General features: G+C 49.2%; 3 protein-coding genes across 8 annotated transcripts in view; 1 reads left to right on the forward strand and 2 right to left on the reverse strand.

The window, feature by feature from the left end:
• Positions 1 to 24,788, reverse strand: part of LOC135903681 (uncharacterized) — a 242,064-nt gene that overhangs the window by 200,637 nt on the left and 16,639 nt on the right. The window lies entirely within an intron of this gene.
• LOC135903703 (natterin-4-like) overlaps positions 1 to 24,788 on the reverse strand; it is a 283,730-nt gene that overhangs the window by 44,135 nt on the left and 214,807 nt on the right. The window contains exon 2 of the mRNA XM_065434055.1: positions 20,111 to 20,207. Coding sequence (XP_065290127.1) covers positions 20,111 to 20,207 — 97 coding nt within the window. The remainder of the gene's footprint in view (positions 1 to 20,110; positions 20,208 to 24,788) is intronic.
• Positions 2,790 to 24,788, forward strand: part of LOC135903693 (phospholipid-transporting ATPase ABCA3-like) — a 59,853-nt gene continuing 37,854 nt past the window's right edge. For 2 of the 6 annotated variants that reach the window (XM_065434034.1, XM_065434036.1), the window contains exons 1-13: positions 2,790 to 2,902; positions 3,171 to 3,671; positions 7,242 to 7,454; positions 8,501 to 8,683; positions 9,207 to 9,344; positions 10,341 to 10,599; positions 10,945 to 11,133; positions 11,626 to 11,810; positions 14,359 to 14,484; positions 20,867 to 20,984; positions 21,571 to 21,725; positions 22,617 to 22,772; positions 24,279 to 24,509. In XM_065434034.1, coding sequence (XP_065290106.1) covers positions 3,228 to 3,671; positions 7,242 to 7,454; positions 8,501 to 8,683; positions 9,207 to 9,344; positions 10,341 to 10,599; positions 10,945 to 11,133; positions 11,626 to 11,810; positions 14,359 to 14,484; positions 20,867 to 20,984; positions 21,571 to 21,725; positions 22,617 to 22,772; positions 24,279 to 24,509 — 2,397 coding nt within the window. In that variant the 5' untranslated portion in view covers positions 2,790 to 2,902; positions 3,171 to 3,227. Of the gene's footprint in view, positions 2,925 to 3,170; positions 3,672 to 7,241; positions 7,455 to 8,500; positions 8,684 to 9,206; positions 9,345 to 10,340; positions 10,600 to 10,944; positions 11,134 to 11,625; positions 11,811 to 14,358; positions 14,485 to 20,866; positions 20,985 to 21,570; positions 21,726 to 22,616; positions 22,773 to 24,278; positions 24,510 to 24,788 lie in introns of all 6 variants that reach the window. The other 4 variants (XM_065434035.1, XM_070525314.1, XM_065434037.1 and 1 more) reach the window with 4 other exon arrangements.

Consider the following 24,788-nt stretch of genomic DNA (forward strand, 5'->3'; position numbering starts at 1 on the left):
TTTGTCAGGCACACCTAATTCTTTCATATTTGGCTGTCTAATGAGCTAAATCGTATGGCAGCTTTTGATATGATATGGCATGGTCGTGCAAGGTGTTAGCAAACCGATCTCGTAGACAGGCGACGACGAGGGTAGCGAGCGCTAGCGCTGATGTCGATATCGTGTGCACTAATGTTACTTGAAAGGTAAAAAGAAACACTTGCGGCAGGCGTACATGCATCAAACAAACTTGTTTTTACAGCGAAGCTTCCTATCGCTAGGATCTGGCGGATCGCGTCCGCGCGTAGACCAACTTTTCAGATGTGGTCCGATCCCGAAGAGGTATTTCACTTCCTTTTACTTCTCTCCACCTTGCGGGTTTCCGCAGAACTACTACGTCAAACTCTTGTCTTTGCTTCGAGTTGTTGACAAATTCGACTTCACCCTACCATTTGCTAGCCGCCTGGTTAGCTCAGATGGTAGAGCGGCTAGCTGCGCCGGAAAGGTGGTGGTCCCGGGTTCGAGTCCCGGACGAGGACGAAATTTTCTTCAACTGCGAGGCTTTTCTTTCGAGGAACCTGCATGGTATGGGTTTCCTTTGTAGCAATTGCTACGAACGGGTGGATGTCTGATTTTCCCTTTATTATCCCGAAGAGAATGTAACACCGGGCTGTCCTGCAGCGGAGGCGAAGCAGGCTTTGAAGGGACACTAAAGACAAGTACTAAGTCAAGTTAAAGTGATAGATTAGTACCCAAGAACCTCTAAGGCGTCAATATTATCGGGAACAGAGCCTAAATAATCGAGAAATCGAGGTAAATGCAGGGTATGATTAGAGACTCCCGCGGGACATTCAAGCACTTGCCCGATGACGAAAGCACTCCTCGGTTAAATTCTGTCACTAGTACTGAACTACTCGCTGCAAAAAACATCCTCGTATTGTACTATAAGATGAAATAATATGCTACTTGCCAAGTTCCATTTCACGTTTAGAAAAAAAACTCATTGAAGATACCCTTGACAGCGACGCGGGCGGTCAAAAGGTTTCGCTTTCGCTCGACTCACGCTCACGCTTTCGCGTTTCAGTACTTTCTTGGTCGCGGGGTGCTGCGCTGGTTTTCCTGACTCGCGAAACTCGCACAAACTCCCACTAGCAGAGAATTCAACTTCCATGTGATGTCGCGGGATGCCCGGATGGTCTGAGACACTTGAGTAAAATGCGGCTGCAACGGCGAATCCGTCGCTCTGTCATGGCTCGGTGCCGCCGCCTGTCGGGTGCCGTTTTACTAGAGTGTACTATTAATTATAGGCTCTAGCTTTACTCGCCCATTGATTGATTGATTGATTGATTGATTGATTGATTGATTGATTGATTGATTGATTGATTGATTGATTGATTGATTGATTGATTGAAAACTTTATTATTCCACCAAGCTGGGGTGCCCGCCTCTTAAACTACACGCAGGTAGGGGGTGACGAAGCAGTCTCCACGTGTTGAGGACGGTGAATCTTCACGGCCTCAACGGCCAGGCGGATTGCTCGACGCTGGTCGTCTTCAGCCTCGCTCTGGAGCAGGGCCACCCAGGCTTCTCTACTGTCAATGTTTTCCATAGCCCCTGGGGAGCCAGCACACTCCCATATCATATGGTCTAGCTTACCTTTCTCCTTACAAATTTTGCAGAGGGCGTCGTTATAGTCCCTCGTCTGAGTTAAGTAGATCCGATATGGTGATGTATAATAGTTTCCCTGGAAGCGCCTCCAAATGCGAACGTCCTCCAGAGACAGAGACTAATGCGGAGGCGGAAAGATTCTTCTTTCGGCTTTGTAATGATCTACAATTTCCCTGTACGTGATGATGTTATCTTTGATCCCTGGAACTGGCTCGGGCGAGAGTGCTCGGGCGAATTCGTGAGCGGCTTCGTTACCTGGGACTTCTTCATGGGCAGGAACCCAAACAAAAGTTATGTCCCTCCTAAGAGGGTTTTTGAGTAGAACTTGGAGGGCCACTTCAGAGATTATCCCTTTGCTAAAATTTCGGATAGCTAACTTGCTATCGCATAATACGACTCCCGCTTTTGTACCTGTACAAGTGAGCGCTACTGCAACTTACTCGCTGTACAGGCGTCCCTCGTGCACGTGGAGCACGCTATATCTTGACGCACCCGTCGCCATCAACCACTGTCGATACCGCTTCCCCGTCACTGCAGCAAGCGGCGTCCACGTACGCTACGTTATGCGCCGGTGTGTTTTTAAGTTTATTTACTAGAGCCTTAACCCTGTGAGCGCTCCTCTCTTGGTTGCAGATAGGATGCATATTTTTAGGTATGGGGGTAATTCGGAAGCGTTTACGCACTTCCAACGAAATGTCCTTCGTGCCAGTCGGGGCCACCCCTGCCGCATTGGATTTCTGCCCATTCCGTGATTTTTCTCCGTTTTAGACTGGCCTAATCTTTCCAACTGTGAACTCGGACACTCGTAAAACAACGCATTAGCAGCCGTATACCACAGTGTTTATTAGGAATAAAACTAGGTTCACTCGATAATGAGCATATATGAAAAACAGTTGCGCCCAAATGCGGTCTATAAACATCGAACTATATCCGAACGCGAACGCAGCCACTGCAAGAAGTCTCTCTAGCCTCCCCAGCGTTGACTGCTATGTTTGGAACGGAGTACAGTTGGTAGGCTTTTTCCTTCTTTTTTTTTTTTCCAAGATTTCAAACACACCGCCCGCTTCTTCGGCAATCCCGCAATATGGGTCTCACAGTTTCGCTATCATCGTCACCAAACTAGGTACGTGGCTCGTGGCTCGCTCGAGCTCGTGGACCGCGTGCTTGGTTCGATTCGAACACTGCATTCGATCCGGATAACGTCGGCTCTTCAAGCAGCGCCTCAGGCCTTTTTCAGCAGGTGTTCGCAATACACGTAAGCAAAGGCGCAACGCAAGGTGCAGAGAGAGACTGCTGCTTCATATGAATAGCATGTATACATGTTTGCGGGCGTAGGAGTGTTCGTCTGCCTGCTGCACTGTAATTGATGCGGTACAGGGGCCATAAAGGTCGCAGGGGGAACAGGGCGGGCTACGTGGTTTACAGGTTGCCGTGGGCAGGGCAGTAGCACTGGCGGCGTAAGCTGCTTCGGTTTGAGATTCACCCGACCACTTAACTGACATAACGATTAACTGTTCTTGCAGCCCTGTTCTCGCAGCAGTTGGGGACAGTGCACACACGTTTCCCTACACCGCAGCGCCATGGCGTGTCGCCAGCTCGTCGTGATGCTCTGGAGGGACACCTACGTCCGTCGCTTCCGAGGCGGCCTTCTGAGCGTCATAGCGCAGACGGCGTTGGCGCTTCTGGTCATCTACACGCTCAACAGAGACATCGGCGACGAGCCCGACACCGCCGAGTGGGCAGGCGACAGCCAGGACCACTGGGCCACGACGCGGGACACCCGGGAGGCCCGGACGACGACGGCGGCGGCGGCGACGTCGACGACGCGCCAGGTGCACGGGCCGTGGAACGCGCGAGACCCGGCCACCAAGGCGATGCCGGCCAGGCGGTTCGAGCCTTCGCACCCGCTCGACGGCTGGTCTTCGGGACCCGGCGCGTACGTCGACCAGCTCTGCTACGTGACGGACAAACCCTTCTTCGAGCCGGTCGCGAGGCGCGCGGCGAGCATCCTCAACATCACCAAGGTCAGTCGAGCCGAGTGAAAAAAATGGCTGTGGCTTAGGTAAGGTTAAGCCCAGGATGCGAAGCATACTAGCCTTTATTTTAGTTGTTGAACCACTGTTTAGCCTGGTGAACTGCTGTTGCTTGGCTATATTTGGTTCGGCTAGACGAAGAAACAACTCATGCATTACTGCTTCGCCTTCAAGAGTGGAACGCGACAGCGTTCCCGTCGACCCGCCAAGGGGTGTAAGACAATGGGCTACAGGGCAGCGACTACGCGCCCCGCATTGGACGCGGTGAGCGTCGAGCAAAGCAGCGTTCGGCGCGGCAACGAAATGTGCGCCTGAGCAAGAGACGCACGCCTTAGAAACAGCTCGTTTCTAAGGCAACACCGCATTCACTAGAGGCGCTTTTGTACCGCTTTGGAGCATCGTACTCGTGGCTCAGTGGTAGCGTCTCCGTCCCACACTCCGGAGACCCTGGTTCGATTCCCACCCAGCCCGTCTTGCAAGAGTTGAGCCAAAGCCACTTCTCCTCTGTCGTGACGTCACGGTGTCACGTGGTTTCAAGGCGACACCGCCGCGCCTGAGGAGCTGGGTTGAGCTCTCGTAATATGCTTCGCATAAAAAAGGCATTCCACCGGGCAACATCTCGCAATATACAGGGTGTCCCACATAACTTGAGCCAAGAATTAAAAAATGAAAGGCGCGTCAGAAGCGAATTGAACCGAACGCGCACTATTCGAAATAGCCCATTGTAACGCAAACAATCTTTTTGTTTTCCCCATAACTCAATAATTAAATTTATTTACCCAACTTTTTATTTATTGGCTGAGGACTCAAAGTATGATACGCAGACTTGTAGAGCACCTTCAGGAACCGCCGATCGAGTTATTTCCTTTAAGACACCTCTCACGTAGTTCTTCTTTTCCGCGTGGCAAAGAAAGCCCACGAAATATGAAAAATAGCGGGAGGAGCGGGAGTCAGGTGGTGGCTGCGGCCGCGCGCGACCGCGCGAGTTGGGGCCCAGCTTTTCCTCCGGCTGCCGTGACGTCACGTCACGTCACGTGGTAATGGTGGCTGCCCGGCCGCGCACAAGGGCTGAACTGAGTGATTGCAATGTGCAACGCATAAAAAACAAGAAGTTTGGCTGTTCGCGACGAAGAACGAAGCGTTAGAGAGCTTTGGGTTAGAGGATGGAAGCCCCACCCAAGTGTTTAGGGGGACGCAACTCCAGTCTGGGCCCTTCGCGCTCTTTTGTGCTCGCTCTGCGTTCTTTTGTTCACGCCCGGTGGTTTGCATTCCCCATCGCTCGGGTGCGGTTTGCGTCCCGTAACCTAAAGCTCTATATCAGAAGCGATAGCAAAGTTTAGCATTGCGCTGAAGCAACCTCTGACGGCATTCTGAGAATACGTGGAGGTGACATGTTGGCGGCGACGTAGCACACGAGGCAACAGAAACGACAGTGGTGCTATACCGTGAGCTGCTATATAGTGGCCTATAGACTACAGTACTACTGTCGTGATGATGGTTGCTGCCAGCGGCGTTGCAGGCGGCGCAACTCGATGGTGCACAAGACGACGCTGATGGAAAAAAAACTTATCTGTTCGTTCCTCTCAGACCAGCGAAAATTTGAAGGACGCTTAAGCTTCGCCTTTAAGAGTGCAACGCGATAGCGTTCAGAAACCCCTTACTGCTTTTCACGCTTCTCGACAAATGCAGCTTGTGTAACCGTAGCGTTTACAGGGAAAAGCTGACTGCGAACGCTATGCGCGAAGGCGAGCTTTCTGGTACAAACGCGACTATACTTGCGTGCTTCGATCTCCTGTTATGGTTTCGAACTTTCAATATTTTACTCTGAGAAGAGCCCACATAAAAGACATGCGCTGTCGGTGTTTTTTTTTTGCATTACATTTGTTTGTTGGCTGCCGTTCTCAAAATTCCGAGGAATAACTTTGTAAAGAATGAAAAACAAGGTACGAGTAACTTTGGTGGTAGAGAAGTGGTTTTTTCGCCAAAGTGACGTCCAACGCCGACGCCGGATTTTCAGCAACAGGCTCCTTAACGCTGTTGCGTTAATACACTGTTAATACTGTGGAGCTGTATGCATAACGCACTACGTGTGTTTAGTGTTCCTGTATATACAGGAACACTACGTGTGTTATGCATAATAATATTTGGGGTTTTACGTGCCAAAACCACTTTCTGATTATGAGGCACGCCGTAACGGGAATTTTGACCACCTGGGGTTCTTTAACGTGCACCTAAATCTAAGCACACGGGTGTTTTCGCATTTCGCCCCCATCGAAATGCGGCCGCCGTGGCCGGGATTCGATCCCGCGACCTCGTGCTCAGCAGCCCAACACCATAGCCACTGAGCAACCACGGCGGGTATGTGTTATGCATACAGCTCCACAGCAGAAATGCGGCAGAGAGATGGCTTACGTGTGGGAATGTGAAAGCATTACATCCCCTTTGGTGAAAAGTTGTTTTCCGCATAGAGTTTCCTACAAAAATTACTAGAGGGAACTCTGGCGCTGCAGTCGTTGTCCTACCATGGGAATGACGGGAAGGACATGGATTTGTCTGATCTTAGTGCTTGTGGATTCAAACGTCTTTGTGGCTTTGTATATAACGCTATACAAATCTTGTATATTTCTGCGCAATCTATATTCTTCTAAGTGCAGTAGACGCCGGGAACGCGTACAGTTGCTATTAATTGCAACGATTGAGCTTGTCCAGGTGGCCAAATGGAAACGCGCCAAGCGTCTCAAGGCACTGGCATGCCTGCGATTCAAGTTATGTGGGTGATATCCTTCGTGACAAAAGTGACGCATAACGCATTCTAGCCAAGAATGGGCGCACATCTGCAGTGGAACATAAATGCCCGTTGCGTGTAAACCTTGTTGCCCAACTAGTCTATATACTACGCAAGACAGCATGGCTGTTGTGCTGTATTACCACGAACAGACCCGCAAAACGCCGAGATGATGCAAATTTAGCCTCGATTCACAATTTTATGTACCAGGGCTGCAGGTGTGCATTTGACACTGTGTCCCGCTTCTCACGCTGCTAATCCGTGTTTCATGACACGGCGGGGCTCTTTTTTTTTTTCTTAAGAAACCTTGTACACAACTCTCCCATGCAATATATTGGTCTGCCCCTACACTTATAGCAACTGCCATATGAGGGTATCGCCATGGCCTGCGCCTCGTCGTTGTAGGCGAATGTCTGAAAAACCTAGCTATAACTGCTTCTGACCCGGTAGCATCCATAGTTGCTGCGCATTTACACGATTCCCCTGCAATAACTCAACTTTCATGTTCCGCTACTGCGAGTGTCAGCGCAGGCCTGGCCGGCGGCGGACGCCTTCTTGCTGGCATAACGATTGTTACGAACCGTTCTAAGAAAACGCGAAATCAATGCTCCTTGAGCTCCGATGCCAACTAGGGGGCACGTGTCTAGCCTGGACAGCAGGCACGTATCGCTTGGATACCAGTATAGTTAAGTACGCTGAACACCGGGCGCGAGGTTAACTGTGCTATTCAAAGTCGCACGTAACCACTAACGACAGAATTGCTGATACACGTGCAGGTGACCCGACTGGATAGCAAGGACGAGCTTACGTCGTATGTCCGAAAAGCCCAAAGGGCTCCGCCCGGAAGTTTGATCGCCGTCGTCTTCAGCACGCCGTCACATCTCGTGGCAGATGCAGCTGACCAATGGGGCGCTGACGACAACGATGCGACCGTTGGGGGTGGCGACCACGACGACGACGCACTTCACTCCAGGAAAATGGACTACGAGGTACGGTATACGAAACGCTCTTTTTACTGCGACAGCAGCTTAATTTAAAAAGCGAGTTCGTTGTGTCCTTCTTTCCCGATTTTCGCTCGTTTCGTTAGGCTGCCGTCAGGCTCATATGTAGCTGTAACACATTCGGTCACGAATAACGTAGCTTTGCCCCAAATGGACACTGGAGACGACTCGAGGCCCCGCGGCAATCTGCAGCTGGGAGCACGAGGCGATAACCCCTCAGCTGGCGTGCGACATTTGCGTTTGTCAATTTTTGTGCTGTTGTCTGCGCCATGCACTATAAGCGGTGGCCTCCGCACGCATATCGGAGGCCATGGCAAGCAGCAACGACAGTGTGCGCATCGCGATACGAGAAATCCTCCTTGAGAACATGACAGTCCACTATGTCTAGAGTCCACTATGAAAGCTTGATGCTGTCGCCGTATCCGAGTTCAGAGCAGGAAAGATCGCTAAAGCCTGCTGACTTTTTTTATCTAGCGGTAAAGCGTCCAGCGATGGCGTGGTTAACTGGTTATCTGCTGTGTGCGAATTTTTGACGTATCAAAGAAAACAGAAACAGACCGTGAAGATTGCAAAAGTTCGTCTGACCAAACTGTATACCGTCATATCTGTGATCTTACGCGGTTGTATGCAATGACGTAACGTGCTGTTCGCATGACGACAGGTGACGTTATGTATTGGAGAGATAACCGAGTTCTGAACTCGGTTATCCCTAGGATTGCCCTATAGCATCCCCACGGTGCTGGCATGCACTGTGGCGAACACCTCCCATATCCGTATCCCCTTGGTCCTGCGGTCCACCCCACCTCCTCTACCCGCTCCCACAGACCCTTCCCCTAATCCCCGTGCCAGGTGGCTGACAGAAGCCACCAACGCCGGGGACCAAAGGTACCTTGCCGAGATTGTCAGTGTTGGAGCAAACGAGGCTTCGGAGTGAGAGTATTTTTGCCACACCCACATAACTTGAAAATCTTTCTCTCTGTGTCCTTGTCCATCGGCGTACATAAGAACGTTGCTACGCGTGTCCGTGTGCGCAGGTTCGCGTGCACGGCATCGAGTTCGACGTGAACGTGCGGTACCGGCGATTCCTGGTGCTCCCGTCTACGCTCAACCTGCGAACTTTCAGCGAGATGACGTACTTGCTGCCGGTGCAGTACGCGGTCGAGACGGCCTACCTGGAAGCCATTAGCAAGGAGGAGAAAAAGTCCCTAGACTACGAGGTGCGTGCAGTGCGTGCAGCGCGCGCGTGGGCGTAAACCACCCCACGCACGCGATGTTCATACTGCAGCGTGAAGGGACGGCGAACGAGCGACCGGTTTTGGCCGTCGCCAAGGGCCGACCAGTAGCCGTCGCTTGTCACCCTGAAGTACTCGCGCCGTCGACCTCCTCATTGACGGCAAAACAGTGTTCTCGTCAGTTCTATCCGGTCTAGCCCGGGGTTGCCCTTGTCGACACTGTCAAATTCTGCCATGTTCTAAGGTTCTCCATCTTCTCGCCTCCGATTGGCTCAAAGCGCTGCTACGTCTCTCCGATTGGCTCAAAATAAACAGATGACGGAGCTAGATAGTCTCCAGAATAGGACACCGGGATGTCTTGTAGGCAGCCTTTGTTGGACGTATTGTTGGTACGATCAATCGCACGACCGATTGGATGTTTTCTAAGAAATATTAGTCCGCTGTAGCGAACCTGCGGCAGTTGCAAAAGTCATCCCTGCCATCCCCTGCTTCATGCCCTGCCATGCAGGTTGTGCTGCGCCGATTTCCGTACCCGAGCCTGTACCCGGAGGATTTCCCCACAAACTACTGCAGGGCGGTGATCCGCTTCGTGGTAGCCTTCTGGCTGCCTTTCATCCTGCTCGTCGTCCACATCGTTGACGAGAGGGTGCGGTCCCTCTTCACGAGTACATAAGAAGTTAACCACCCATGTATCCTGTGAGACAAATTTTCGCTGGTAGAAAGGAACTATTCGGGAATTACAAACATTGCGGGCTAGCACTGTCGCGACAGCACGCCGCCTGTTCTCGTGTATAGACACAGGCAGTCTCTAAACTAGATTAGGGCTTGAACTGGTCAGTAATTTTTCTACACAAGAAAAAACATGACATAAATGAAAGTGCGTTCAACTTGTATTTTATTATGCCCTGTAATTATGTGTACTGCCAAGAAAAACTACAAAACATCATACTGTCTTCATTTGTTGCGATTCTGAATCAACTTAGAACAATATCACACCCGCCATGGTGGCATATGCTGGCTAAGGCGTTGCGCTACTAAGTCCCAGGACGCGGGTTCGAATCCCAGCCAAGGCGATCGCACTTCGATGTTGGTGAAACGCCAAAACACTCGTGTACCGTGCATTTGGTGCACGCTAAAGGAACCACAGGTGGTCAAAATGAATCCGGAGTGTACCCTTACTACGGCGTGCCTCACCATAAAATCGTGGTTATGGAACGTAAAAAATAAGAATATGATTTTTAAATAGTATTATGAAACTCTGACACATTCGTTTGCAGTAAATCATAAATCGTGATAGAAATGATTAAGCAAAGGTAGCAGCAGTAATCGGTATTGGGCTATAGAAGGAAGGAAAGTAAACAAACATACGAACGTAAAATGTAGGAAAGTGAAAACTATAATGTGCAAGCTAAGGGCAGTGGCGTAGCTAGATCGTCTGGCACCCGGGGCCCATAGGTCTTCTGTCACCCCCCTCCCCGGGTGTAGCCGGCGGAAAGAGGGGTGTCTTCAGACGTATATGACACCCCCCCCCCCCTCACTGACCCCTTGCACCCGGGGCCCACGGCCCCCCGGCCCCCCCTGTTGCTACGCCACTGGCTAAGGGATTCTACGGTGGGGCGCGGGTCGACGTCACTCTGCGCAGGCGAGCGGCATGCGGCAGCAGCTGCGCCTGTACGGCGTGAGGGACGCCACCTACTGGCTGTCTCACTACCTCGGCATGATCATCATGGTGGCCGTGCTGGGCGCATTCGCACTGGCCTTCCTCTACGTGATGCTGGCCGACGACTACGGCAACGTGTACATCGCCGCCACCAACCCGGGCCTCGTCTACCTCGTGCTGCTGTGCTTCGGCAGCGCGCTCGCCGTGCACGCCATGCTGCTCTCGCTCTTCTTCGCCAGCAGTGAGTATTTGTGGACGCGTATGGAGGCACTAGAGAGTGCGCCGGCCTGGCCACCAGATGGCGCTGGCTAACACATCCAGGATTAACACACGAATACCCAGTAAGGTGGGCGGAACGATGGATCCCCGCTGGCGGAATTGCTAAAGCGATTGACGCGGGAAATTCGTTGTCGCGTATGGTTGCTGTAATTGATGGGCATATAGCGAATGTGGTGCGCTGCATACTGTTCAATGCGCATGATGCGAGCACTAACCGCAGTAAGGTTATGCTATTACGCACGCCAAATTCACCGGGAACGAACTGCGTTCCACCTGTTCACTGACTCTTCCTCCGTACGCCTCGCAGCTCGCCTTGCCGGCCTTGTGGCGACCATGTACTGGTTCCTGAGCCTGTTGCTGCCGTACCTGTACCTGCAGAACCCCTACGGTTTCGGCTACTATCTCGTCTCCAGGACAAGCAAGCTGATGACCTCCGCCCTGCCAGGCATGTTCCTGCACTGGTGCTGGATGGTCATCGAGCGCCTCGAGCGGTTCGGTGAGTCGCGCGAGCACTTTAATGACAAAGCGAATTGGCAGTGTCGCCCGCAGGTGAAGCACAGGATCGATAGGAATCGATGCGGCGTGACACAGCTGATCTCACTGGTTCTATGCCCTAAAAAGCGCGATAACAATGCGCATTGGATTCGATATTCCTATGCTCACATTTTTTCAATTTTTAGAATTCGATTACAAAATTTACGTATTCGAGTAAATGCAACATACCACCAATAACCCTCCCAAACATACTGCTCAGCAGTATGCTACGAATTTCTCGTAAGGTGCCGGAGATTTGAGGACACGTTAACATTATATGCATGCTGGAACAGCACCACTTAAACAGTGACGAGAAAAAAGAACACTTCATTGTTGCCATATGGATATCATTATACTGGCAGTAGAAGTCAGCCCGCTCTCATTTTCCTAAACTTCTCTGGCCGTCGATCTCGGCTTTTGGTACTCACTGCAGCGTTTCGTCATTTTATCGCAGAGGGTGGCGCCGGCTTCTCAAACTTTGCAAGCCCGGCCAGCACGCCTGACAACGTCACCGTCCTGCATCTGATGATCGTGAGCGTGCTGTCCAGCGTCGTCCTGGTGATCCTCATCTGGTACATCGACAACGTCACTAACTGCAACCGGACAAAGACAGCCCGGCCGTTCTACTTTCCATTCAGAGTAGGGTGAACCTAATGCGCACCGCTGCGAGGGGAGAGAAAATAGATAGCTTGTTTCGGGCCTAGAGTACACGGGGCGAACTATCGACGTTGCTTTGGTCGGGTGACGTTGCTTTGGCCGTCGCCGCAAGCGTCCAACGCGCGGCGACGGACTTAGCCAATCCCGGCGCGAAATTGCATTTGCAGGACATGCTTTTGTTTCCTGCTCGTCCGCTTGTATTCGCAGACAACTTGCACGTCGACACGAAAATAAATTCATGATTACCACCCAAGTGGGCACGGCTCATGGCGGCTAGTAGTCTTTCCCAAACATATGTGCCACCCTTTTAGATCGGTGAAAGTGTATTTGATTGTAGTTTAGATAATAGAGAGTTACAGCTCAGCGAGCCATCGGGCCCAGCGTAGACTCCACTGTACATGATGTACCGCGCATGCGCACTGGCGTCTACGCTGGCTCGCTGAGCTATCACTATCTAACAAAGAAAAATGTGGCGACGGGTGGCATGCTATACGACGGCCGGAGCCTCACGCGAAGTGATGTCAGACATCTTGCTTTTAATTCTAGAACGAGTCTAAATGCGACGCTGCCATGTTAAAGTATGCGGCTAGAACGCTTCTCGACAGGCAACGGCAAATCATGCAGTTGCGTCTCAAAATAGCCACATGTCACTCTGCCAGTGGCGCGGCGGCGTGCCCGCCTCTTGTTCGTCAGCGAACGTTCTGCGTCATGCCGCGGCTACATTTTTCTGAGGCGCGAAGTTCGTCCATGAAAGTTCGCTCCATGTAGTATGGGAGGTATTCTGTAAAAGTCCACCTAGTGGACTGTCCATTTCGGCCGCTGCTGATTGGCTAGAGCCGCTCGTCTCCTCCTCTCTCACACAGCTGCACCCAATCAGCAGCGGCCGAAATGGACAGTCCACAAGGTGGACTCTTAAAGGATATCCCCCCCCCCCTATACCTTTGCCTGATACGTGGTAAGTCACCGTAATACTTTAGCTCAAATGCATATGGTAACCTGTCGCGGTAGCCGTCTGTATGTGCATGCGCATACAGACGGCTACTGCGGCAGGTTACCATGGTAGTGCAACATGACAGCGCCAAGACCGCTTGCTTGGATCAGAATTTGTCTTGGCTACTTGCTTTCCGTCGTGACAGCAAGAAATAAATTGAAAAAAAAATAGGAGGACGCTTAAGCTTCCCCTTTAAGAATGGAACGCGACAGCCTGAAAGAAATCCCTCACTGCTTTGCCCTCCTCCCAGCCACTGCAGCCGCAATGTTTACCGGAAAACGCACGAGACGTTCATTTGAGAGATCGCCAGCCATTTGTGCGCAGGCGCGAGTTAAGAGCGGGCTTGAGAGAGAAAATCTGGGGGCTTTTGCTCCTTGAAGCCCCCAGATTTTTTTCTCTCGGGCCCGCTCTTACTCGCGCCTGCGCACAAACGGCTGGCGATCCCTCAAATGAACGTCTCGTCGGAAACGCAGGCGGCGAACGTTATGAACGAAGGCGAACTTTCTGGTAGATAGGCAGCCTCTTGCGTGAGCTAATCTCCAGTTATTGCTTCGCACTTTTAATATTTCACTCAGTGAAGATCTAACATAAAAGGTATGCGCTGGCGGTGTTCTTTTTTTTTTTTCATGACATTTGTTTCGTGAGCTATCATTCTCAAAAATTGCGAGGAATAGCTTCGTAAAGGCTGAAAGAGAAGGTATGAGCAACTTTGGTGATAGAAGAGTTGTTGGGTATGCGTGGTTCGGAATAATTTTTGGCGAAGTCGACGCTGAACACGGAACGCCGGTACCGGATTTTCTGCGACACGGGGCCCTTAACGCTATCGCGTTCGAACCCGCCAACGCTTAGCCATTCCTACCGCAGAGAACAAGGTATTAGCCATTACCTGTCGTTACTATTGAGATCAACCGTTTATTTTGACGTTGCTAAGCCTATAGGGAGGCGACACCAAGCAATTAAGTTCTACTTATCAGATGGCACTACAGCATCACCGTTGGCGATGCCCCGACGATGCGGAATGCTTTATAGGCTGATCCAACGCTCTGGCACGGTACGCGATGACGGTATGCTAAAAACGTTGACCTCACGGTCTTCCAGGGCTCCACGGAAAGCAGAAGGGCAGCGGATTGGGCGAGTTGGTGTTCCATGGTAACAATAAAATTCAAACAGCGCTCGACGACAGGACCAGAAAGAGGAGGAGGCAAACACAGCGCCGTGTTTGTCTCCTCCTCTTTCTGGTCCTGTCGTCGAGCGCTGTTCGAATGTTATTGTTTCCACGGAAAGGCGACGCATGCACCGAAGGCACGACCGACAGCTTAGTGGTGCACGCGTCACGGTGACGTATCGAGCAAAGTTAAAACACTCTAATAAGTGCTACGACCAGCTAAGGAAAAGATGGTGGTAACTATCGAGTGTACATGTTTATTCGAACAGTGGCAAACTTATTAAACAATGGGCATCGTTGGTTTTCTTCCCTATAACGTGCACTCTCTCGGTCAGCGGATTGTAAGCCCCGAGTTGCGTTATGCCACTGCGTAGGCGGCGTACTGGAAGCCGCCAGTGATCACGGAAGTCCCTGCGCCGGGTTCGACATCGCGGTGCAAGTACTACGAGCCAGAACCGGCGAACGTTGAACCAACGTTGCGCATCAGCGGTGTGTCGAAGGTATGCGAAGCTCAACTCCGAGGCTTTCGGGGCAGTCGATGACTCATCGCGAATTGCACAAAACAGTAAGAACATTAGAAGAAAAGAAAATGGCCAGGCTTAGCTTGGTTAAGCCAAGAATGCGTTGCATATTGCGCGAGTTGGGGCCCAGCTTTTCCTCCCGCTGTCGTGACGTCACGTCACGTGGTTGCGCTAAAGGTCAATGGTGGCTGCCCGGCCGCGCCCAAAGGCTGAACTGAGTGATTGCAATATGCAACGCATAAAAATAGAAGCAACTTAATAACAAACATAGCAAACTTAAAAGAGGATAGACCCACATATGAGACGCGCAGCAATGAAAAATGGCTCATACCCTCAATGGTGGCTGCCCGGCCGCGCCCAAGGGCTGAACTGAGTGATAGCAATATGCAACGCATAAAAAGAGCAAACGAAGTCTTAAACCAGATATCGGCGATAGGTCCCTTAACATCCCTTAACATAATGACCTTTAACATCAGCAAATGCAAGTACATGACATTTTCGCGAATCACTAATGCCTTAATGTCTTAGAATACAGAATTAATGGCATCGGACTGGGGCGCGTGTCTGCATACAAGTATCTCGGTGTCTACATATCTGATGACTTGTCGTGGCATACTCACATTGACTACATCATAGGTAACGCAAATCGCACTCTCGGTTATTTCCGACGCAATTTTTTCCAAGCTACACAGCGCCTAAAATTAATGCTTTATCAAACTTTCGTTCATTGGAAACTCGTATACGCGTGTGCAGTTTGGGATCCGGCACAGCGCACTCTCGTTCAATCCATAGAATCCCTTCAGAATCGATCAGCACGTTTTATCTTGTCCAACTATTCACGTACCGCTAGTGTCTCGCAGATGCAATCGTCACTTAACCTTCCTAACCTTCAAACTCGGCGCAACATCTCGCGTCTTTGTTTATTCCACAAAGTGTTCCATAACCGTTCATTGAATCAGCAAGTCATTTCGCAGCCAGTGTACTTATCCTCCTGTATCGCTCACATCAATAAGGTAGCTGTTACTCTTTGTCGCACTGACATGTTCCTGCATACTTTTATGCCGAAAACCTGTTCCGAGTGGAACGGCCTTCCCTCTACTATCGCCACCTTAGCCGATGCATCATCATTCAAGACCGCTGTGACAGATTATCTTTTAAAATTACTCGAATTTCGCTGTTTTTTTTTTATTTTGCTGCTCTTACTGTCTGTTTATCTTATCCTTGTCCTTACAGCTTGAATGTTTTTTTGTTTGTAAACCATGTACCCACCCCCTTATAACGCCTATTGGGCCCCTGAGGGTATGATAATAAATAAATAAATAAATAAATAAATAAATAAATAAATAAATAAATAAATAAATAAATAAATAGGCAATTCCGGGGAGACGACAAAAGTCGTTAGCGGGTATATCCGTTACTAACGAATTGCCCTTAGCTGTTCTTACGTTAGGACCCCCGCACTTTGCCGGAACTGCATGTACAGATTGGTCCTTATATCCGTTACTAACGAATTGCCCTTAGCTGTTCTTACGTTAGTACCCCCGTACTCTGCCGGAACTGCATGTACAGATTGGTCCTTTATGAAAGGGAACATGTGACCGCGTGGCCCGTCCTCTGCGAACGCTGCTTAGAGCGCCAGCAAGTGCCAGCAGGGAGAAGCACGTCTGATTGTGGCGCCATCTATTGCCGGCCAGAAAAACTAGGCATGGCCGATAGGCAAGCGCGTGCTAGAATTAGCACGCGTCTTAACTTTAACTTCGTCATAACTTTAACTAAGGTTAATTAAGTAATTAAGCAAATGTCGTCATTATAGAAACAACTAAGTCTGAATAATAACAAAATAATTACGCTTATTTACCTAAGCTAAAGTTTCACCAGAGTGCACTTCGCTCCTAAACCGCTCCTAATCAGGTGAAGTTTATTCACGCCATGTGGGGAGTGGGTAGCCAGGACTCCGTACTGCAAAAAAAGTACGCAGAAACTCTACCAGAGTTGTCAAAGTGTGCATAAGCCTACCCCCAAATTTAGGTTGGCCCATCCCCAAATTTCAAGTAGGCCCACTACCAAATTTATTTAGGCTTACCCTCAAACTTAAAGTTGGCCCACCCCGAAATTTCGCAAAATTTCAAGTTGACTATCACCCCCCCCCCCCCCAATATTAAGTTGGCCCACCCCGAAATTTAAATGGGCCCACCCCCAAATTTCAGTTAGCCCACCTTCGAATTTCAAGTTGACTCACCTTCCAATTTCTCTGAATGTCAAGTTGGCCCAAGCCCAAATTTTAAGTTGGCGCACCCCGAAATTTAGACTGCCCACTGCCAAATTTATGCTGGCCTACACCCAAATTTTAAGTTGGCTCACCCCTACTATAGGTTACCCCATGCATTTTCTGTGGACCCTATGTACCTCTGTGGTTATTCTCTCGTATCAGTCTTCTTCAATTGTTCCTCATCGATTATAAAGCTACCAATCAACTACGAGTACACTGTTGATTAAATGTCGTAACTTCGCACATAACGCATTATTATGCAGCTACAAGGCATTACACATTTCGCGTGGCGGACATATCTTACTTAGGAACTCTCCAAAGAATGCTTACGCATTAAATAAGCGGGGAGTGCATATTAACTAGCGGGCATATTTTAGTACTTGCACGTTTCCAGTGTGCCAGCGTACCGAGTGCGGTTTGCTAGCAGCAGACACTGCGTTGCAGGTCCCGCCTGTTTCGCATCCACCTGGCGTGGGAGGTCATCCACAGTCGCTTGCCCATCAGCCGCGTCAGTTTATTCTGCCCGCCAACAGATGGCGCTACAAGCGGACGTGCTTCCGGGTAAAGCTAGGGAGCATGTTTTATTAGAATGTGAAGACGTCTACTCAGCGGTCGATTTAGGCACCACCGGCCTCCTTGAAGCCCTTGGGTTCAGCGGGAGCAGTGGTAAAGTAAACATGTCCGCAATAGGCATTAGTAAGAGGCGATTGGAGGACTGGTGGAAGAAAAGTAGGGAAATGACAAAAGACCGAGACGTACAAAAGCACAGTTCGCAATAGAGGATCAGAAAATTTGGGCGTGAAATTTCATATTGTTTTTTTTTCTCTTTTTTTTTTATTGTTTAACCTAGGTAGGGCATTAGGCAGTATAATAACAAGAGCTTGGTGGCGCAACCCACCGCCCCGTTCCAAAAGGGACGCTCATAACATCCATCCATCCATCCATCCATCCATCCATCCATAACATCCATCCATCCATCCTTCCCCTTGCTGCCTGTTGCTTCAGCAGCCTCCGCAGAGAGTTACTGTATATGCTACCAAATGTATATATGCTACCTTTGTATATACTGTATACTGTACTGTACTGTATACTGTATATGCTACCTTTGGTAGCATATACAGTAATCCTACCTCCGCAGAGCGCAGGCCACGCGCTCATGTGTTCCCTTTCATAAAGGACCACTCTGAACGCCTGCCTGCTTTTGTATAGAGAACAACGAATCAACGAAATGCAACTGTGGGTCTTCGTATATGTGAGACGGACTTGGACGCGTGCGAAGCGAATGCGAATATGCAAAATTTATGTGCGAGAACGTTGTGAAGCACGACCTAAAAATTAAATTATGGGGTTTTATGTGCCAAAACCTCGACATGATTATGAGGCACGCAGTAGTGGGGGACTCCGAAAATTTGGACCACCTGGGGTTCTTTAGCGTGCTCCTAAATCTAAGTACACGGGTGTTCTCGCATTTCGGCCCCATCGAAGTACGGCTGCAGAGGCCGGGTTTGGATCCCGGGACCTCGCGAAGCATGATCTTCACGGCTGTTAAAAGCGCTGAGAGCGATGGAAGTCATTACATCAGTGTTGAAACAGTAAGCATTTGGACAAGATATTTTAGCATTCACAGGAACCTAAGTGTTTGAAGCTTGCGAACAAGCGAAATCCCAGGACACGCCCTCGTGTTCGTATATGACACGTTGACGGAAACTTTGGGAAGCCAGACGAAAGAAGCCTCCCTTCAAGATCACAGATTCTGCGAATAACGAAAGAATTCAGTATCGCCAATTTTCGTTAATGCAACGGTCAGGTACTACGAAGGTATCTCGCGCCCCGCCTTTCACTGCGCTTTGATGATGCGTGGCCTCCGAGATCGCGACGGCGGCGCAAACTAGGACGACACGGAAGGGGCAAAGTGCAGCGCGCTTTCCTAAAGAGCAATTGAACTTTAAATCCACAACCATTTCATAACGTAATTGCCGGCGCTTGAATACTAAATCGCAAACTTCCGAATGTGGGTCTCATAAAAGCTAGATCGTTTGGTAACACACAATAACAATGCGTACCATCTTTTTTTTTTTAAACATCAGTCATTTAGCGCAATTTTAATTTCGCGCGACGAGGGAGGCAGTGGGACGATTGCGGCCCTCGCACATAGATGACGACGCCAGTCCAGAACCTTGGCAGCGCTCAATCCTTTCCGTAGAGTTTCCGCGACAAAAATTACCAGAGCGTACTCTTGCGTTGCTCTCAACTCTGCTATGCCACCTCAATTTTTTGGTTATTACATGAATTTGTCTGGTTTTAGTGCGCGTGGTTTCAGACTTTGCTATAGCTTTGTTTGTGCTACGATTTATTTGCCTTCGTTGGTTCAAACGTTGAAGCAACCCTAAATATCTCTCAACACGTATAATCGTTGCAAATTGTCGCTTTTATAAGACGATACATTGTTGAATATGGGTCAGTTTTAGAAGTCACAAAGCCATTTGAAGACAGAAAGGCAGATTCAGGTGTACATATATTCGGGGTGTCCGAGCCTACTTTAGTCACTTATAAAATATTCGTATGCCATGAAGTTGGGCAAAACAAATGTAGTGTTGTTCTTTTTTTCATTTCATACTGCTGTTATTTTTTCATTCCGCCTAATTAGATAATTAGGCTTAATTAATTAACCAGCTTGTCAAATATTAAAGGTAGATTAAGCGTGTCAATGGGAAAATTGTACGGCGTCATGAAAAAGTCCCAATACAGCTTTCTGTTCCTCAATAGTGTTACATAAGAGTGCTTCTCCGAGCGTGAAAGAAGACCGCGAATGCGCGCAAAGCGCCTCCAGCGGCCAGTCGCGCGGCAATCGTGGTTTGCATCGAGCGACAGAAGGCTGTAGCGGGAGTTTTTCATGTCGCTGGACAATTTTTTAATTGACACTTCTAATCTAATTGTAATATTTCAGAAGTTGATTATTTAGTTGACTAATTATTCAATTAGGCAGGAATGAAAAAATAATTTGAGTATATCCAAGCGACGGTAAACATTACTTCTGTCCAGCTACGTGGCATTTGCATATTTTTAACCTCTCGCTAAGGTTAACTGGGACATCCTAAATATAAGCTGCACAGTATTCCCGTTAAGGTTGCACTGTCACATGCAGCTCCAGTAGCTGAAGCAAGAAACATTACTCGATTCCACACGTCACGAACGAAGCTCGCGGGTGTCCGTAAAGCCTATAGACCGCACTTCGTACAACACGACAACAGCCTGTAGTTCCAGAAGTAGCTATAGTAATGCTTTTGGTTTAAAAACAAAACAAAAAGGAACATGCGAACGACAAGGCATACGTACATTCCCTGTTGAAATTTCCATGCCACTGGGCCCGATACAGGACCTTTCGCCGGGACGTACACCATGGGGCACCGTAAAAATTGGCCGCGTAGAAGTCCTGCGTAGAATGCAGAAGCGACAGACAATTGCAACTCTCTCCGCATTCACAGCACCATGCGCGCCACCGAGAGCCCTAATTGCCAGGATCCAGCAACATATCTCTTTATTGAAAATACCACAAGGACCCCGCACGTTTTACATGATGGGTGGGTGAAAAAACACGTTAGTTGGTGTTGACAAAGAGTTACTCGATAGTTGCTTTGAATTGAGCAAGGGTGACATGAACAAAATCGTTTGAGGGAGGATTGTTCCAGTACATGGCTGATGAACGATTGAAGGCGCATGACAACGCGGGGTACGGGGAAGGTATATAGGTTCAACATGGTTGGTTCGTTGAGAGATGCGTTCACCTGGACTGATGGGAGAGCAGTTGGATGAGGCTCGAAAAAATTAATAACAATGAAAACGTTTCGATACGCAGAGAAAGCTTTGCGATATCGCGCCACTTGTGCAGTCGCTCGGAAATCTTCCAGAGTGCATGTATTCTATATATATCTCCATTGTTCTCACCCCAAAATATTTTCCCCTTCTTCAACGCGTATGTATTATTTATACCATAGGGTAAAACCAAGTTTTAAAATAATCAACCCGTTGGGTTGATCTCGACTTGCTGCGACGACTGAATGCGTGCGAAACTTTTGTTTTTTCTTCCCACAGAAGTTTGAGAACCAGGTTGTCATGAACGACGTCAGCGTCAACGTGTTCAGCAAGCAAATCACCGTGCTTCTAGCGCCACCTGGCTGCGGAAAGACGACGATAATGAGGTTGATTACAGGTACGCGGAACACCCTCGATGCGCGCCTATTTCGTTATTTGTCCTGTGTAAAAAAACTAAAAAAATTAAGAAAGGAAACCTGAAATAGTCTTCTTGGTGAAATAGTTTTCAGTACCCGATTCAGACCATATGGCCGTTCGTGAAAAGCTGCACCTGCGCGTGTTTTCCTAAAAATGTACAGTGATGCGCCTTGAGGCTTGCTTTTGTTATACGTGACATGCAGTCGCCGCCGCATTCTTTAAAACCCTATAATGCATTAATGCTCGCGTTCTTCTTCCCTTGCACTGATGCTCTGTCCTTGCGATGCCTACCACTCAAGTACATTTTCGTTTGTTTTATTACTGTTATATTAGTGTAATGCCCCCCCTCCCTTATTCAGTGCCCCTCCACGATGCCTGTTAATTATTATAACCACATTATGTCTGAGAGTGTGTCATGAGACGTCTGTATACCAACCTTGCGATTGTATAGTGGGTGAAAGGATGACGTTGTATGAGACACGGCAAAGATCTGTAAAATTCTCTGGCTTAGAAGCAGGTGGAAATGCAGCGCCATAATTGTCTGCCCGACGGTTTTCAATAAACAGGTTCCGTCGCGCCGAACGCCGGAACAATCACCGTGGGCCCGTATGACGTCATTCAGAACGGCGACGGAGCGAGGTCTCTGCTCGCCTACTGTCCGGCGGACAACATTCTCTTCAACGAGCTCACCGTGGAGGAGCACCTCACCTTTTTCGGATCGGCAAGCGATTGCTCTCCCTTGTAACCTTTCTCATCTAACCTAACCTAATAGGTCATATTAACATACATGACGAGGAAAACAATTTGCTCGGCGTCCGTGGCACTGAATTTGATGAGGTTTGTGGCAAATGGATTGTATGGCGGAGTGCATACTTTCTATTTAGGCAAATTTTTTTTTTAGAAGCATTTTTGTAAAAATGACAAACCTTAAAACAACCGAAGCTGATCCTAATTCTGTAAACTGCGGCTGTTGAGACATCCAAAGCGACAAAATTACCTTGCACATGTTGTATGCACCGACCTGGAGTACACCACTAATTACAGAATAACGGACTTAGGCTGCCGCAAACTGGTAACAGCACTTGTCCAGTCAGAAATGTGCATTATAGAAGGGCGGTACAGGTTTTTGCTACAGATTCATAATTTTTAAAGCTATAAATAATGGAAAAAATTTTGTGCAACGTAACGTATGTCCTAAATTGAAATCCTGGTTCCAACGTAGGACTCATACTTCCTCCTTTAATGCAACAAATTTTATTCGGTCGGCCTAACGAGACAATTTCTGCTTTTCACATTTATTTGAAAAGGCAATTTGGAGTTGGCTTCGAACTAGAGCCTCCTCCTAAAGGTATAGGCGGGGTTCGTTTTCTTGTGGGAAGCAAAAACAGTAATGCATTTCCCCTCCGACGGAATACGTTTATTCCACTAATACAGTTAAGCTCGACCTGACTGTTACCTGCAGCAGCGTAAATGCAATCTATAGGGGAGTATGCGAGAGATCTCGAAACGGTAGAGTTAGACGGTGAGGAGCAAGCAGATACTTGCGAAAGAGTGAAGTTTCCAGTTGGGTGTTTTCGCTCACATCCCGCGGACCCTCTGCGTTGGCGCGCAGGTGAAGGGCATTCCCAGGGACACCCTCCGCAGTGACGTAAGCCGAATGATGCGCGACATCGGACTGGCCTACTACCGGCTACGGCGCACCACCGAGCTCCCCGTCAGCGCCCAGCGCCTCCTGTGCACGGCGATCGCCTTGATGCCCTATCCCAATGTGAGAGAAACGGTGACTCAGCCAACACTGCGATGCGCAACACAGACGCACCCGCCCAGCACCAGCTCATACTTAAACCCTTCAGTGGCAGGGTGAAACACTTGTGTGCACGGTGGTCGTTTCTGCCGGTTCCGTCCAGCAGAGGAAAAAAAGGAAAGGCAGATCTAGCGTAGTTGTTTGAACCATAATTATCTGCCAAACGGCTTTCAATAAACAGGTTCCATCGCACCCGACGCCGGAACAATCACCGTGGGCCAATATGACGTCATTCAGAATGGCGACAGAGCGAGGACGCTGTCAGCTATACCGTTATCAAAACAAAAACCGTCTTTCTATATTTTGCTTTAATAATGTTTTAATTAAATGATCGACAATTAAGACGCACATGCCGTGTGCAATTTTGTTTCCAAGTGTACGCGCAAGGCAGTATTCACGTTTTCTAATTAATTGATCCTCTTCATTTAGCAAAATCCTCCAAAGAGACGTCAGCAATCACGTCACCAACCGCGAAAGCAATTCATTCCTTTCTCTTTCTGCTTGCACAATATGCCCAGTGAATGGCATGGCTACTGATTTCACAAGCACTCGCAGGACCAAAAGCGGGCACCTAGACCCCAGCACTTCTCAGGGGGGTCTGTCAACATGGTTGCGTGGTTTCCATTTTTTTGCCAGGCCGGTGGCGGACGCAACCCTTCGGTTCGCCATCCACTGACGTCATTACGCGACGTCCGCATTCAATCAGACGTCATTTGTAGGAAATAACTCCGGACGCGCTGGCGCGCTGAGCAACATATACTCACCACTTCAACCACGTAAAAGGGGAAAAGACGCCAACAAAGGGCTCCCGACACCCACGTGCCTTCCGAAGAGCGCACGTAAACGCTTAGCGCGCCAAGAAATTGTGCATGCGTCAGCACGACTATGTTTCCCGCAACAATCGGCTCAAATTAGCTAATTTCAACATAGCCGAAAAATGTCTGGGGCCCTTCCATAAAGAAACAAATCGGATTCCGTCAAACCCACACAAATGACTCAAGTCGTAAGTCGGGTCGACTCAGCTCGGCTTCACCACAATGACTTGTTTGTGTCGAGCCGAGATATAGAAGCAATGCCGCGCTTGCAGGCTGTTTCACATTCAAAGTGATTTCACAAAGCTGTTTTTACAATACAATCCTTCATAGAAGAGGCGCCAGCCAAGCGCAACTGCTAACTTACAGCAATAATTTTGGATCGCCACAGCTAATCGCAAAGTGTTCTTACTTCCCAAGGGGCTCGGGTCCGATTACCATATCCTCTGCGGGCGCAGTACCGTGATTCATAAATAACTAACTATAGAACTTAAACTCTACATCTTACAGTCAAATAAGGCCGACCCGCTCGCGTTCCCGCTTTAGTCCGACGAACAAAAGACTGCCGCACAAGCTGGCTAGTCGTGCCCGTCGGTCGGTTATGAGAGTGAAAGGCCCGAGCTGTTTGTGAAGGACCCTATCCTATGCCCGCGACCAGGTGCAGATGATCCTGCTGGACGAGGCGACGTGCGCCATGGACCCTCATACCAGGCGAGAGACGTGGGAAATGCTGTTCAAGGTCCGGCGCTACAAGGGCGTGTTCCTCACCACCAGCGACTTTGCGGAGGCCGAGGCCCTGGCCGACCGCCTCGTCGTCCTCCAGCACGGAGAGCTGCACTGCGTCGGCTCGCCCGAGTACATCAAGACTCAGTTCGGCATGGGATATATGGTGCGTTTCGCGGCGAGGCATGAGCCGCCACTGCTTCTTTTTTCTCGGCTTCTGTGAGTGAAAAGCTCAGCTAGTTCTACCCCGAAGGAGACAAAGAACTGTACCTCCGGACACGAAAATAGTGCATTCCAATTGTCTCATGGAAAGCCTAGTTTCTCGCGTGAATCGCAGCATGGTAGAACAGATATCAGGGTTATAGTCAAATTAATGTTTCTTTCTGCTTCTCTTCTTACTTGGTACGTGTCGACACGCTGCCATAAAACATTGATAGAGCGTAAC

Source organism: Dermacentor albipictus, chromosome 9 (assembly GCF_038994185.2).
Source record: "Dermacentor albipictus isolate Rhodes 1998 colony chromosome 9, USDA_Dalb.pri_finalv2, whole genome shotgun sequence".
NCBI lineage: Eukaryota > Metazoa > Arthropoda > Arachnida > Ixodida > Ixodidae > Dermacentor > Dermacentor albipictus.